Source organism: Pituophis catenifer, unplaced genomic scaffold, assembly GCF_029215685.1.
Source record: "Pituophis catenifer annectens isolate HBS135680 unplaced genomic scaffold, rPitCat1.0.hap2 SCAF_4, whole genome shotgun sequence".
NCBI lineage: Eukaryota > Metazoa > Chordata > Lepidosauria > Squamata > Colubridae > Pituophis > Pituophis catenifer.
The window spans coordinates 124,910,041-124,924,255 of record NW_027256884.1 but is presented as its reverse complement, the minus strand read 5'-3'; the positions used below and the strand labels follow the sequence as shown (position 1 = coordinate 124,924,255).

At 44.8% G+C, this 14,215-nt stretch overlaps 1 protein-coding gene across 2 annotated transcripts in view; it reads right to left on the bottom strand.

The window, feature by feature from the left end:
• The window catches only part of DLG2 (discs large MAGUK scaffold protein 2), a 1,162,532-nt gene that overhangs the window by 3,518 nt on the left and 1,144,799 nt on the right, over positions 1–14,215 (bottom strand). For both annotated transcript variants that reach the window (XM_070942955.1, XM_070942956.1), the window contains 4 exons: positions 8,338–8,388; positions 6,604–6,705; positions 5,316–5,488; positions 3,002–3,111 (listed from right to left, as the gene is read on the bottom strand). In XM_070942955.1, the coding sequence (XP_070799056.1) occupies positions 3,002–3,111; positions 5,316–5,488; positions 6,604–6,705; positions 8,338–8,388 (436 nt within the window). The remainder of the gene's footprint in view (positions 1–3,001; positions 3,112–5,315; positions 5,489–6,603; positions 6,706–8,337; positions 8,389–14,215) is intronic.

The following is a 14,215-nucleotide window of genomic DNA, read 5'->3' as shown; positions in this document are numbered from 1 at the left end:
GTTGTATGAGAGGAAAAAAATAGAGGGAGCATTATGCCTGCGGTCTTAACATCCTAAATCTCCTTACATACTGCCTTCTATGCTTTTAATATTTTACAGGTAGTCCTTGACTTACAACAGTTCATTTAGTGGCCATTCAAAGTTACAACGGCGCTGAAAAAAGCGACTTATGAGTGGTTTTCATACGACCATTGTAACATCTGATCAAAATTCAAATGCTTGGCAACTGACTCATATTTATGACGGTTGCAGCAGCCCGGGGTCATGTGATTCCATGTTTGTGACCATTTGTGACAAGCAGTCAATGGGGAAGCCATAACTAACTTACTAACCGCAACTAGTAACAAGTAACTTACTTGTTACTAACTTAACAACCGCAGTGATTCACTTACTATCTGTGCCAAAATTCAATTCGCTAAGCAAGTGTCTTGCTTAGCGACCAAAATTTGGGGCTCAATTGAGGTCGTAAATCGAGGACTACCTGTAAATCAATCCTGACTAAAGTATCTTAGCCAGCTTCGGAGAAAAAGCTGGTTGTAAAGAAAGGTTGCAAAATGAGGCAAAACGCACTTAACAACTGTCTCACCCAGCAAGATAAATTTTGGGCTCAATTGTGGTTGTAAGTTGAGCACTATTCATATTGTACACTGCCCAGGGTCCTTTTATGAAAGAGGTGGGAGGTTCTTAATTATGACAAGCAAATAAATAAGAGGAAAGTGGGATGCAACACTAACAAAAACTAATTTTATTTTGAATAAAACTCAAGTTAAACCCTTCCGGGATAAAATCAGGGGTGGGCTGCTAGGGTTTGCAGGGGTTCGGGAGAACCTCTAGCTAAAATTCTGTGCAGTTCGGAGAACCCCCAAATCCCACTCCTGGCTGGCCCTGTCCACTCCTCCCCTCCGCTCCCAGGAGTCCCCACGCAGCCCGTTTTGGATGCAGGTAAGTGCAAGGCGCGCGCGGAGACTCGGGGAGGTGAAAAACGGGCCTATTGGAAGATCAGGAAGGCTGGAAATGGGCCCGTTTCCAGCCTCCAGAGGGCCTCCGGAGCCTGGGGAGGCCGTTTTTGCCCTCCTGGAGGCTCAACGAAAGCCTCTGGAGCCTGGGGAGGGCAAAAACACCCCCCAAGCTGTGGTGCAGAAGGCAGACTAGGCCACACCCTCCATGGCCACGCCCACCCAGCAACCAGGCAGAGAACCCCTTGCTAAAATTTTTGAAGCCCACCCCTGGATAAAATCCCGTTTGTCTCCAACTCTCCTTTTCCTCGCAGTGCAGAGTCAAAAATATTCCTAAAATTAAAATATCAGAGTTTCGTTTGTCCCAGGCTGTTTTCTACAATCTATTTCCAGTGAATAAATACGTTCAGCCCAGAAACATTAAGGAATAAAATCAGGGTTTTTCTGCTGCTGAACCGTGTGTGTGTGTGTGAAGTGGCTTCTGCATTGCCACTGAGAATAATTATTTACCCATCATCTGAAATTACTGTGTGTGGCTTCTGGGTCATAGGACATGGCCTCCCCTTCAGGCCTTGGTTAATTTTAGAAAATCAATGTAAACAAACAAGACAGAAACATTCTACCGAAATAAAAAAACAACAACAACTCCGGCTTTGTCACAGAAAGCAGGCAGACCCAGAGTCTGCAGAATAATCTCCGTGTGTCGCTTGGTGGAAATTACAGGTAGTCCTTGATTTATGAGTTTGTTTAGCGATGGTTCAAAGTTACAATGGCCTCAGAAACAATAGTTTATGACGTATCCTTGACGTTATGACCATTGCATCGCCCCTACGATTGTGTTGCATTAACAGAGGCAGGGGTGGTATTCAGCCGGTTCGGTTGAATTGGTAGTTACGGCCAGTGGCTGGGCCCGCCCACCCGCCACGACGCTATCCCATCTTATACAATCGCCATATTTTGGATGCTGTGTGCATGTGCGCAAGGCGAAGTTGTAAACTCGTGCAAGCAAACGCACAAAAGTCAATTAACGCAATGTGAACATCATTATAACACAGTTCAACTCCCATCCCTTGATACGATCAACCCCTTCCTCGGGTGTCAACACGCCCTTCAGGTGTCACCCTAGAATCAGCATGTACACCAGGGGTCCTCAAACTACAGCCCGCAGGCCAAATACGGCCCGCCAAAGCCATTAATCCAGCCCGCGCAGGACCACGAGGCTGCTCCACCCACATCTACCCGCCAGCCCCCACCCACCTTCTGGAGGCTGGGGAGGCCAAAAATGGGACGTATGGAGCAGGGGTGGGTTCTACTTACTTTTACTACGGTTTGCAACGGGGCTGCGTGCACGTGCGCATGCTCTTCTGAGCATGTGCAGAAGCATTTTGATGACGTCGGGGTCGGTAGGCGGAGCCTCCTGCTGGTTTTACTACCGGTTCTATAGAACCGGTGCGAACCAGGGGCAACCCACCACTGATATGGAGGCCTCCAGAGAGAGAGAGAGGGGGAGCGATACACACACACACACACACACACACACACACACACACACACACACACACAGAAGTCCCACATACACACCCCAAGGCAGCCACATCCCTTCACTAATCTGCTTTCCACCCTCAGGAGCATAACAAATTAAAGTTTTATTTGTGTGTTTTGTTTGGTCTGCTAAATTGGCCACGCCCACCCAATCACATGACCACCTAACCATGCCCTCCCATGCCCCCGAACAGTCTGAGGGACCGTGAATTGGCCCCGTTTAAAAAATTTGAGGACCCCTGATGTACACACTTACACACTCAGGACAAGCCCCCACCCCACTATAAAACAATCTCTCTATACCCCATTTTCTCTGTAGCTGCCCCCCTCCCCTGGCAATTCTTTTTCCTTTTGGGAATAAATAATTTTTCTTTCCTCGCTGGATTTCATTTTTATTCTCCTTGCACAACCCTGGTTCGAATTGGAACCCCCCCCCACATATTCTTTCGGCCAAAGCTTCGCCCCCATGGTCCCAAAGGAAGGCTGGAGAAGACAGTACTCACATCAAAGGCTCCCACGATCTAGGCTTAATGAAGATTGCAATAGGGTACAGTTGTGCAACTTGAAGCCGTTTAATTGCGTTTCCTGACACATCCAGGATACAGTGCTTGCCCTGGTGACAGGAAAAGGAGGAAAGGTTTACTTTTGAGGTGGCGTTTAAAGGACAAATGAAATGAAATGAAATAAAACTCACAAGAGTGGATCAATTTCAAAATTAGCAAACTCTAAGCCCTGTGTTGTCCCCTTTCGCACGCACACACACAAACAGACAGCCAGGAGTTAATGAATCAAACAGTCAGGAATTCCTTTAAGATAACAGTCTTGGCAGTGAACCATGAACTGCCTGCCAAGAGATTTTGCTCACTAACGGACGTTTTTTCTCCTCAGTCCGATATACCAAATTAATTCCACAAAGCAAAGAATTGTCAAAGTCCAGTCCGAAGAAATCCAAAAAGAGCTTCTATCAGGGTTCTAGAAACACAATATGACTTCCGAGCTTTTCAATTTGTCCGTCACAAGGCCTGAATAGCCGACACACACCCTTTTATCCCTTGTGGGGTGTGGTCCAGTGACTCAGCTCAATCTCTGGCCCGCCCACGCCTCTTTCTCTGCTGCGCGTGCTTATCCTTCCGACGCTGTCTGGGATCCAGCCAAAACTCATCTCCCTCGCTCTCTATCTGCGGCTGCTCTGAAGTGCCTTGCTCCTGGCATATCTCTTGGCCTTCGGAGGAAACCTGAGGCATTGCCAGAGAGGAGGGTCCTGGAGAGGGAGGCCTTGCCAAATCCTCTCCTTCACTTTCTGAGTCCTCTCCTTCTGTTAGGACAGGCTCGGGGGTCAGAGTCACAACACCCCGGTAAAATCACAGCTGCTGTATAAGGATGTTATACTAAAGTAGGACGTAAAGTGAGAAAAGTGAAATGACACGGGGTTGGATTGGATGACCTCTGAAGGTCCCTTCACCTAGATATTGTACGAGACATTTTCTGAGTTTAAACTGTCAAACCACAGAGTTAGCTAGCTTTCTCACTCCTGTGTCAAAGCGCAGAAGCTAAAACCACATCAGTCAATATGAAACTAGTATTTCCTGCATGATACCTGTGTCTCAGACTCAAGATATAATCAGCTTTTCTTCCCAGCAATAAGGGGCCTAGCCAATGGGAATGATCTAACATATTTCCGTGTTTTGCTGCTTTTGAATAATGCTGCTATAAGAATGTATGTCTTAATCAGAATGTTGTTCAGACGGTAGATGGTTATCTTTTCTGTCTGAACCTTTGGCCAAAATAAAGCTTCTCTTGATCTCGAAGTCTGAGTCCTTTGATTTTCTGCAACAATACTACCCTGTTTCCTCGAAAATAAGACATCCCCTGATAATAAGCCTAATCAGGCTTTTGAGCACGTGCGCTAAAGTTAGCCCTCCCCAAATTAAGCCCTCCCCAAAAATAAGCCCACCTCAAAAATATTTAAAAACATGCACAGCCGGTCCCTGCCATTTCCTCTGGTTAGGGTTAGGGAGACAGAGCTGGAAATCAGGTAAGATGGCAAGAGGAGCCCCATCTTGCTCCACGCGCCCCAAAATAATAAGACCTCCTCAAAAATAAGGCCAAGCGCTTATTTCAGGGTTCTAAAAAATATAAGACAGGGTCGTATTTTGGGGGAAATTGCTTTCACAGCCCTCCCTAAGCGGTTTACAGAATCAGCCTATTGCCCCCAACAATCTGGGTCCTCATTTTACTGACCTCGGAAGGATGGAAGGCTGAGTCAACCTTGAGCCGGTCAGGATTGAACTCCTGGCAGTGGGTTGAAATAGCCTGCAATACTGCTTTCTAACCACTGTGCCATCATGGCTCCTTCCTTCCTTCCTTCCTTCCTTCCTTCCTTCCTTCCTTCCTTCCTTCCTTCCTTCCTTCCGTCCTTCCTTCCTTCTTTCCAACACCTAGACTTATATACCGCTTCACAGTGCTTTACAGCCCTCTCTAAGCAGTTTACAGAGTCAGAATATCGGCAACTGGGTCCTTATTTTATCGACCTCAGAAGGACGGGTGGCTGAGTCAACCTTGAGCCTGGTGAGATTCGAACTGCCAAAATGCTGGCAGCCGGCAGTCAGCAGAATTAGCCTGCAGTACTGCATTCTAACCACCACGCTACCACGGCTCTTCTTATTAGGAATTATACGGACAGAAATCATATGCTTTTCTATGTAAGCTGGTTCTGAGCTGTGCCCAAATGAAAAGAATCTAGATCTACAATTGCATTTAATATAATTCAATATGATATATAGTACATTCTGCATTTGTACCATCTGGGTCATTTACCCTTTCGGCTACAAATCGCACGGATTGCACGCTTGTTCCATACAGATTATCGTTATACTGGCCAGCTTCGATGAATTTGTGCTCTTGAATGTCCTTTTCCATTTGTTCTCTGGAGATGACGAAGTGGTAATCTCTTCCGTCCACTTCATAATCGCGCTTCGGTCGAGTGGTATCTTAAGAGTAACAAAAAAAATAATAATAATGAAAGAGGTTTGCTAAATGAACCAATACCCTCTGAAAACATCTCTAGTTTACTTCCTGCTAAAAGGGTATGTTCTGATTGACATTGGGCAGCCATTTTGTTTCTTTAAGGGGATGTGGGAACATCTCTTGTTTACCTTCTGCTAAAAAGGTACGTTATGATTAACGCTGGGCTGCCATTTTGTTTCCTTCACGTCAACCATTTTGTAAGCCTGCCCAAGACATTCTCATAATGAGACTACTGTCCGAAAGAGGACGAGGGCTATTGCTCTACTGGTTTCAAAGAGACACATTAGCATAAAATAAACACAACTATTAAGTTTATAAGAGTTCCAGAGAGAGGACAATGCCAGCCCCCCAACCCCAAAACCAAGAAGACACACTGAGTTTCTTCTAAGCAGTTTCTCTTGATTGTTTTTTTTTTTCACCTGTAGACAGAATCTTGCCAAACTAAAGCAATTACTGGTACTATTAAAGGTATACAAGCAGTCCTGGACTTACAACCTTTCATTTAGTGACAGTTCAAAGTTACAACGGCACTGGAAAAAAGTGACTTCTGGCCGTTTTTCATGCTTATGACCATTGCAACATCCCCCTGGTCATGTGATGAAAATCCAGACGCTTGGCAACCGGTTCATATTTATGACGCTTGCAATGTCCTGAGGTCATGTGATGATCCCCTTTTGCGACCTTCTGACCAACAAGGTCAATGGGGAAGCCAGATTCAGTAAACAACGATGTTACTAACTTAACAACAGCATGATTCACTTAGCAACTCTGCAAGACAGGTCGTAAAATGGAACAAAACTGACTTGACAACTGTCTTGTCAGCAACAGAAGTTTTGAACTCAGTTGTGGTCGTAAATCAAGGACTATCTGTATTTTGAGAAGTTCTATGGAGGAGCCACTATGGCTTTCTTTTTCCCACCAAACTATCTCAACTTCGCTAACTCTTGCTCCTCCTGAATGCAGCCCCTCCCTGCTGGGAATCCAGACCACATTCCACCACAGATCATAACTTAGCATGTTGCACCTGATTCCAGCCAGGAAATATTTACAGAGATGTCTCCTGATCTACAATACTTACGTGGGACGCAGGAGCCAAATTTGTCAGGGAACTCAGATATCAAATCATCATTTATCCGATCTTTCATTGGGCCGAGGATAATAACCGGCCTGGTGTAATTAACTGAAATGCAGAAAGAAAAGAAGTTGGCTAAGGTAGCTTTGTAACAAACACTGGTGATGGGTTGATGTTCTAAAATGAACTGTGGTGGCACAGTGGTTAGAATGCAGTATTGCAGGCAAACTCTGTCCACACTAAGGAGTTCGATCCTGACTGGCTCAAGGTTGCCTCAGCCTTCCATCCTTCCGAGGTCAGTAAAACGAGGACCCAGATAGTGGTGAGGCTGTAGGCTGACTCTGTAAACCACTCAGAGAGTGCCGTAAAGCACTATGGAGCAGTATATAAGCCGAAGTGCTATTGCTATTGCTAAAATTTAATCTTGGAGAGATATCATTTGCATGCAATCAACTTGGTTGATGCATTTTGATTTAATAAATGGAACAAAGGGCAGATAATATTTCCTAAAAACAAAACAGGGACTTCCATGAGATGCAACTGAACATGCCTCTTTAAAATGCTTGTTGCAATACTTCGGCATTGAATTCTTCTCCAGAAGTTGTAATGGTCATTATTTTTTCTATTAATCTGGGTTGTTGGTGGTTTTTTGGTTGAAAAATCAATTCTGAACTGGGCAATCATGAAATCCAGCAAGGTCCTTCTTACAATATAAGGGACATTGGACAAATTAGTTTTTTTTTAAATGTCCTCTTTCATTATGTTCTAAAGGGAGACTAGTATAGATCTAATTCAAGCTATTTAGCTCTCATCAGCTAGCCATATCCTTACTCGGATCAAGTTCAAGTCCAAGTAAGGGCATGGCTAGCTGATGAGAGCTAAATAGCTTGAAATAGATCTATACTAGTCTCCTTTTATTTCTTTATCAGCAAATATAAATTTGATATATACATATACATACATATATACAAACATACATACATACATACATACATACAGTAGTATTAAAATTGTGCAACCCTATTAGCAGCTGAAGATTTTACTGTAAAAATGAGCTAGGTATAATTTTGACCAGTGGTGAAATCAATTTTTTTTTACTACCGGTTCTGTGGGCATGGCTTGGTGGATGTGGTGTGGCTTGGTGGGCGTGGCAGGGGAAGGATACTGCAAAATCCCCATTCCCTCTCCACTCCTGGGGGAAGGATATTGCAAAATCTCCATTCCCACCCCACTCCAGGGGAAGGATACTGCAAAATCCCCATTCCCACCCCACTCCAGGGGAAGGATACTGCAAAATCCCCATTCCCTCCCCACTCCAGGGGAAGGATACTGCAAAATCTCCATTCCCTCCCCACTCTGGGGCCAGGCGGAGGTGGTGTTTGCTGGTTCTCCGAACTGCTCCAAATTTCTGCTACTGGTTCTCCAGAACCTGTCAGAACTTGCTGGATTTCACCCCTGGTTTAGACCAAACTGACTTAAGGAGCACACCCGAGCTTGTCCCAAAAGTGCTTCTCCAAAAGGCAACTGGACTTTCGTGGTGTTTTTCTCCTTGAAAAAGTTTCACTTCTCATCCAAGAAGCTTCTTCAGTTCTTCAATTGCTTCTTGGATGAGAAGCGGAATGTTTTCAAGGGAAAAAAACACACCCCAGAAAATCCAATGGCTTTTTGGAAAAATGCACCTTTTGGGGCAACTGTGACCTAGATGGTTGAGAATCTCCATAGACACCAAAGCTTGCTTACTTTCCTGCCGTGTAACAGGTTCGTAGGAGAGAATGCAGTCCTCTTGGCCTCCTGACGAGAGAAGAAAAACAGAGAAAATCAGCATTGAGACCCAGCGCTACCAAAATGCTCCCTAACATCACATTTACTTCCTTGAGTAGGCTTACGTACAAGTTACTCCTAAACGCTTTCAAGCAATCTACCTCGGTTTAAAGTTTTAAGTTAGCCTGTGATTTATCATTGCAAACAGGGTAGATACACAGGCCTCAGAAATGACCTAAAGCAGTGGGTTTTCCCCCCAAACTTGATGACTTTTAAGATGCGTGAACTTCAACTCCCAGCATGCTGGCTGTTGTGGCCCACCGGGAGCCAGTGGAGCTGGCAGCAGAGTCAGACAGTGAGGAGGTTGGGGAGGAACATGGGCCAGTCCTGGGGGCTGGGGAAAGCTCGGACGAGGGCTCTGCGTCGGAAGCAGAGAGAGAGTTAGATAGCAGCAAGGCAGAGGAACAGCTGGAACCCATTCCCAGTGTGTGCAAAGCAGGGTCGACTCGAGAGTAAAGCCACACCTTGGAGGTGACTGGCCCCTCCCACAAGAAATAAAAGAGGGGCGAACAGGGAGTGGGCTTTTGCAGGAAGCAATTAGTTCGTTCTGTGACTCTGAGAGACTCTGTGCCAAGTTTGGCCTTGTACTGCGGTTGGAAACAAGTTACGTGGCAACTCGCCAAACGAGATAAGATGTGTTGAGAAATATTCCTTTGAAAAACCATTTGGACAAACCTTGCCGACTGTGAATGAACGTAATTCACAGTCGTGTAAATAAAAGAGGTTTTGCCGGGACCAATTCCTGCCTCCTTCTTGTTGAGGGAGCCTAAGTCAGAACACTGGCAGGGGAATTGAAGTCCACGCATCTTAAAGATGTGAAGGTTGAGAAATACTGACTTAGTAGATGAATCTGCACTGAGAAGGAAGGAGGATGTGGATGCTCCAAGTTACAGATAATTCCCAAATCTGGAGATGCTCCAACACTGGAGATTTTAAAGAAAAGATTGGACAACTGTTTGACTGAAATGGTATAGGGTTTTCTGATTGAGCAGGGCGTTAGACAAGAAGACCTCCAAGGTCCCTTCCAACTCCATTATTCTGTTATGATTTGATGACTTTGCAGATAGTTCCCAACTCTGGAAATGCTCACCCTGGAGGTTTTTTAAAGAAGAGATTGGATATGTCTGGAATGGTATAGGGCCGTGATGGCGAACCTATGGCACGTGGAGCCATATCTGTGGGCACGCGAGCTGTTGCCCTAACTCAGCTCCAGTGTGCATGCGCGCGCCAGCCAGCTAATTTTCGGCCGGCCCCACGCACGCTGCCCCTCCCCTCCCAGGAGTTTCCACGTGGCCCGTTTTGGATGCCAGGTAAGTACAGGGCTCATGCAGAGACTCTGGGAGGGCGTTTTCGGCCTCTGGGGAGGTGGGGAGGCTGTTTTTGCCCTCCCCAGGCTCCAAGGAAGCCTCTGGAGCCTGGGGAGGGCAAAAAAACAGGCCTACCTGTAACCTTTTTGCTGTCGTGTGCCAAAAGCGGGAGGAGCTTGGCGGGGGGGGAGCATGCACATGTGTGTGGGGGTGGGCATTGAATTATGGGTGTGGGCATGCATGCGCACGCAACACTCCCCGTGTTCCCCCCGCTTTTGGCACACGACGATAAAAAGGTTAGCCATCACTGGGATAGGGTTTCCTGGTTGGACTAGAAGACCTCCAAGGCCCCTTCCAACTCCTATGATTTAATGACTTTGCAGATAATTCCCAACTCCGGAGATGCTATTGAGTTGTGGCAAGGAAGGATTCCCCACTTCTATTGCGCCCACCGAAATGAAATAGAGAACAAAGGGTTAATTTGTTGAGTCGTTCTGTGACTCTTGAAGGACTCTTGAAATGTTAAACTGCTCAGGCCTTGCAGAAGAAGTTAGGCGGGAATCCTCCTGTTTCTGAAGCTCTTACATGGCATGGTAGTTGGCATAAAGATTTGTGCTCTGATTCCCAAAGGTGCTTTTTTTTTCCCAAGAGGCAACTGGGCTTTTTGCTTTTTCTTTGAAGACGTTTCACTTCTCATCCGAGAAGCTTCTTGAGAGAAATAAGGATTATTCCTGTAAAAAGGTATAACCTGAGCTACGCCATTTTAAGTGCCTTATTTTACCTTGTATAACCTGATTATATAATTTAGCTAAGAGAACATAATAAGACTTAGGAACACGAGAGGAGGAACTGTGTAATTCCTGTGTATGTTCTTAAATGCTGATGTATGTTCTTAAAATCTGCTTGTTTTGCAGAAAAATCTTCTTCTGGGTCAATGTGCCCTCATTAATAAGGGGAAGTACGCCTATAATGATATCACAAGCATAAGCCATATCTTTGTGTGGGGGTATTTTTACTGGAAAGGTGGGGATTTTCCAGGGGGCAAAACCATGTGCTAAATATGTTATATAAGATCTGAAACTGGGCTCTAGGGACGTACTTACATCCTGTTGTATCCTGTTGTATCAGACCTGTGTATCCTGAAAATTGTATATAAGATCTGTAAGAAGGCGGCTTAATTGCTTTCTCTTCCTGTGAGAATAAGTCACTTTGCAAAGTTATAATAAAAATCCTGTCTTGCACGTTCATGGCCTCTGTTTTCATTCCTAATAAGGTAAATGCTGGTTTCCTGAATACCACACTTCTTCAGCTCTTCAAAGAAAAACCAGAAAGTCCATTTGCCTCTTGAAAAAAAAAAAGCACCTGTGGGACAACCATGATCTGGGTGACTGAGAATCTCCCTAGACGTGTCTGTGCTCTGATTCCCAAATCAGGTTGACAGATGTTGGAAGGAAACATCTGGAAGAAATCCATAGTTTGGCTGGATAGATTAAAAGAGGAAGGGCGGGAGGGGAGCATAGTTTGAACCTGGGGGAGACTCTTAAGCATGAATGGGACAGGATGAAGAAACTTTGGTTTAGAACTCCTCATAAGCTGTATAGGTAGTCCTCAACGTACGACCATAATGGAGCCTGCCCATCACGGTTGTGAGTGGTGATGTTGTAAAACAGGCCATCCAAAATTCAGATGCAATTTCCCGGGTTGTAGAAATCACTCCACTCCGGCCACTGTAGGTAACAGTGGAGATGGCCTTGATAGAGATATGGTTGGAATGTGCTTTTGTTTTGACTGACGTGCTGCCTTGCCGCAGCTGCAGAGTTTGTTTCCCCATCCCCCTTGCCTATGGCAACTCGAGAACAGGCCAGGGATGCTTTGCAAGTTGACAAGTGACTTATGACTGTTTTTCACACCTATGACCATTGTAGCATCCCCATATGTCATGTGATTTACATTTGGATGCTTGACAACCGACTCACATTTACAACTGTTGCAGTGTCCCAGGGTCATACCATCCCCTTTTGTAACCTGGTGGCTCAGCAGACTAATAGCATTGTGATTAACACCAGCTGTCTGCAATTACTGTAAGTTCGAATCTCACCAGGCTCAAGGTTGACTCAGCCTTCCATCCTTTCTAAGGTAGGTAAACTGAGGACCCAGTTTGTGGGGGCAATAAGCTGACTTTGTATAAATATACAAAAGTATGAAGGCTATTGCTTAGCGCATTGTAAGCCGCCCTGAGTCTCCGGAGAAGGGCGGCATATAAATCAAATTAAAACAAAACAAAACAAAACAAAACAAAACCTTCTGATCAGCAGAATCAATGGGGAAGCCAGATTGACTTAACAGCTGTTTTGCTAACTGAACAACTCCAGTGATTCCCTTAACACCTATGGCAAGAAAAGTCGTAAAATGGGGCAAAACTCTCTTAACAACTGTCTCGCTTAACAACAGCAATGTTGGGCTCCATTGTGGTCGTTACGTTGAGAACTACCTGTATAATCTGCGATAAGGAATCCTTTTGATGCCTTTTTCATGTCCTGACCAAATTGGTGTGTCTGAATTTTTTTTTTAAAAAAAAATAAGCCCTTTCATGCACGATAATGTTGCTGTCTGAAGGCCCCATGAAATGACCCAGAGAGCCTGACTTAAAATGAAATATAAACAGCTGTAGAGGGCAAATATTGGATCAAATGCCCTGGATAGCTCAACAGACAGAGCTCTGTAATTTAAGACCAGCTGTCTGCAATTATTGCAAGTTAGAATCTCCCCAGGCTCAAGGTTGACTCAGCCTTCCATCCTTTCTAAGGTAGGTAAATTGAGGACCCAGTTTGTGGGGGCAATAAGCTGACTTTGTATAAATATACAAAAGAATGAAGGCTATTGCTTAACGCATTGTAAGCCGCCCTGAGTCTCTGGAGAAGGGCGGCATATAAATCAAATTTAAAAAAAAAAATGCAACCGGTAAGCAAAATTTGCAGCCAAAGGAAATTCTATTCCAGCCAAAGCTTATGAAATTGGTGAGATCAGCTGCAGAAAAAACAACAACAAAAAACAGCATTTCAAAAACCACACAGAGGAACCTGTGTGGTTTTCATCTGAAATGCAGACCCATGCACATAACCCCACATTTCTGGTTGCTGTGTGTGCTATTTAGTGGGGTTTTTTTCCGCCATTGCGACCAATAGAGCAATTACGCAAAGCCGAGGCAGCAACCAACGAGCAATTGGCGTTAACTGTGTTATGCATATCATTCAATGCAAAATAAACCAAGCAACAGACAAGAACTGGAAGTAGAGCAAATTGTGTCCTCTTTTTTTTTTTCATGCTGTTAATAGGTTGGGCAGTTCTTGTTCATTTCAAAAGGATGGCAAATGCATCCAATTTTCTCCTTGGGAGAAAATGGGAGATTCATTGCTTTTTTTTAATAGCAAAATTATGTGCTTCCTTCCTCTCGGGAAATGGCTTGCCCTTTTTTTTTTTTTTTTAAGAAAACTAGGTGGAATATTAAGTAACACATTTAGCTGAGCAGGTGTGCCCAAACTTGTTCTACCCATCAGAAATACATTTTAATTATTGTATACAGCCGTGATGGTGAATCTATGCCTCAGGTGCCACGTGTATCCATATCGGTGGGCACGTGAGCGCAGCACTGGCACGCATGAATGCGCTGGCCAGCTGATTTTCAGGCCTTGTGGGCCCACCAGAAGTAGGGAAACAGGTTGTTTCCGGCCTCCGGAGGGCCTCCAAGGGGGTGGGGAAGGCCGTTTTCGCCCTCCCCCAGCTCCTAGAAAGGCTCTTGAGGCTGGGGAGAGCAGAAAACGGGCCAAATAGAAGGAGGAAAGGGTTGTGATATGTTTGCCATCTTGAGTTATTTGCAAAAATAATAAAGGCAGGATACAAATAACTTTCCATACCTTTGCTTACTTGGGTTCAACTCTATTCAGTCAAATGCCTTAACCATACATGATGTCAGTGGTGAAATGCAAATTTTTTTGCTACCGGTTATGTGGGTGTGGCTTGGTGGGCATGGCTTGGTGGGGGGGGAATCATGTGACTGGGTGGGCTTGGCCAACTTTTTTTTTTTTTTACTTTTTAAAGCATTTTTTACTACCCATTCGCCCAAACCGGTAGTAAAAAAATGCTTTAAAATGTTTTTTTAAAAGATTCCGATGATCACGTGGCACAGCTGTGATCTTCGGAACCTTTTTTAAAAACTTTTTAAAGCATTTTTTTTACTATCGATTCGCCCGAAATGGTAATTTTTATCACTACCGATGTCAGCATTCTGATGCTGCCATAAAAAGACGAGGCTTGACTTTTCACCTACTTATTTTCTCTGTAGATAATATCCCCTAGGAGATGGGATGGGAGGGGGAAACATTCCTGTGGGGTGAGGTCAGAAGCTGGGGAGACTGACTTGGAAGATGGCCAATGAGAAGATGAGAATTGGGGAACAGAAAGGGAAGGGTTTGGGGGTCAGAGGGTTAGTA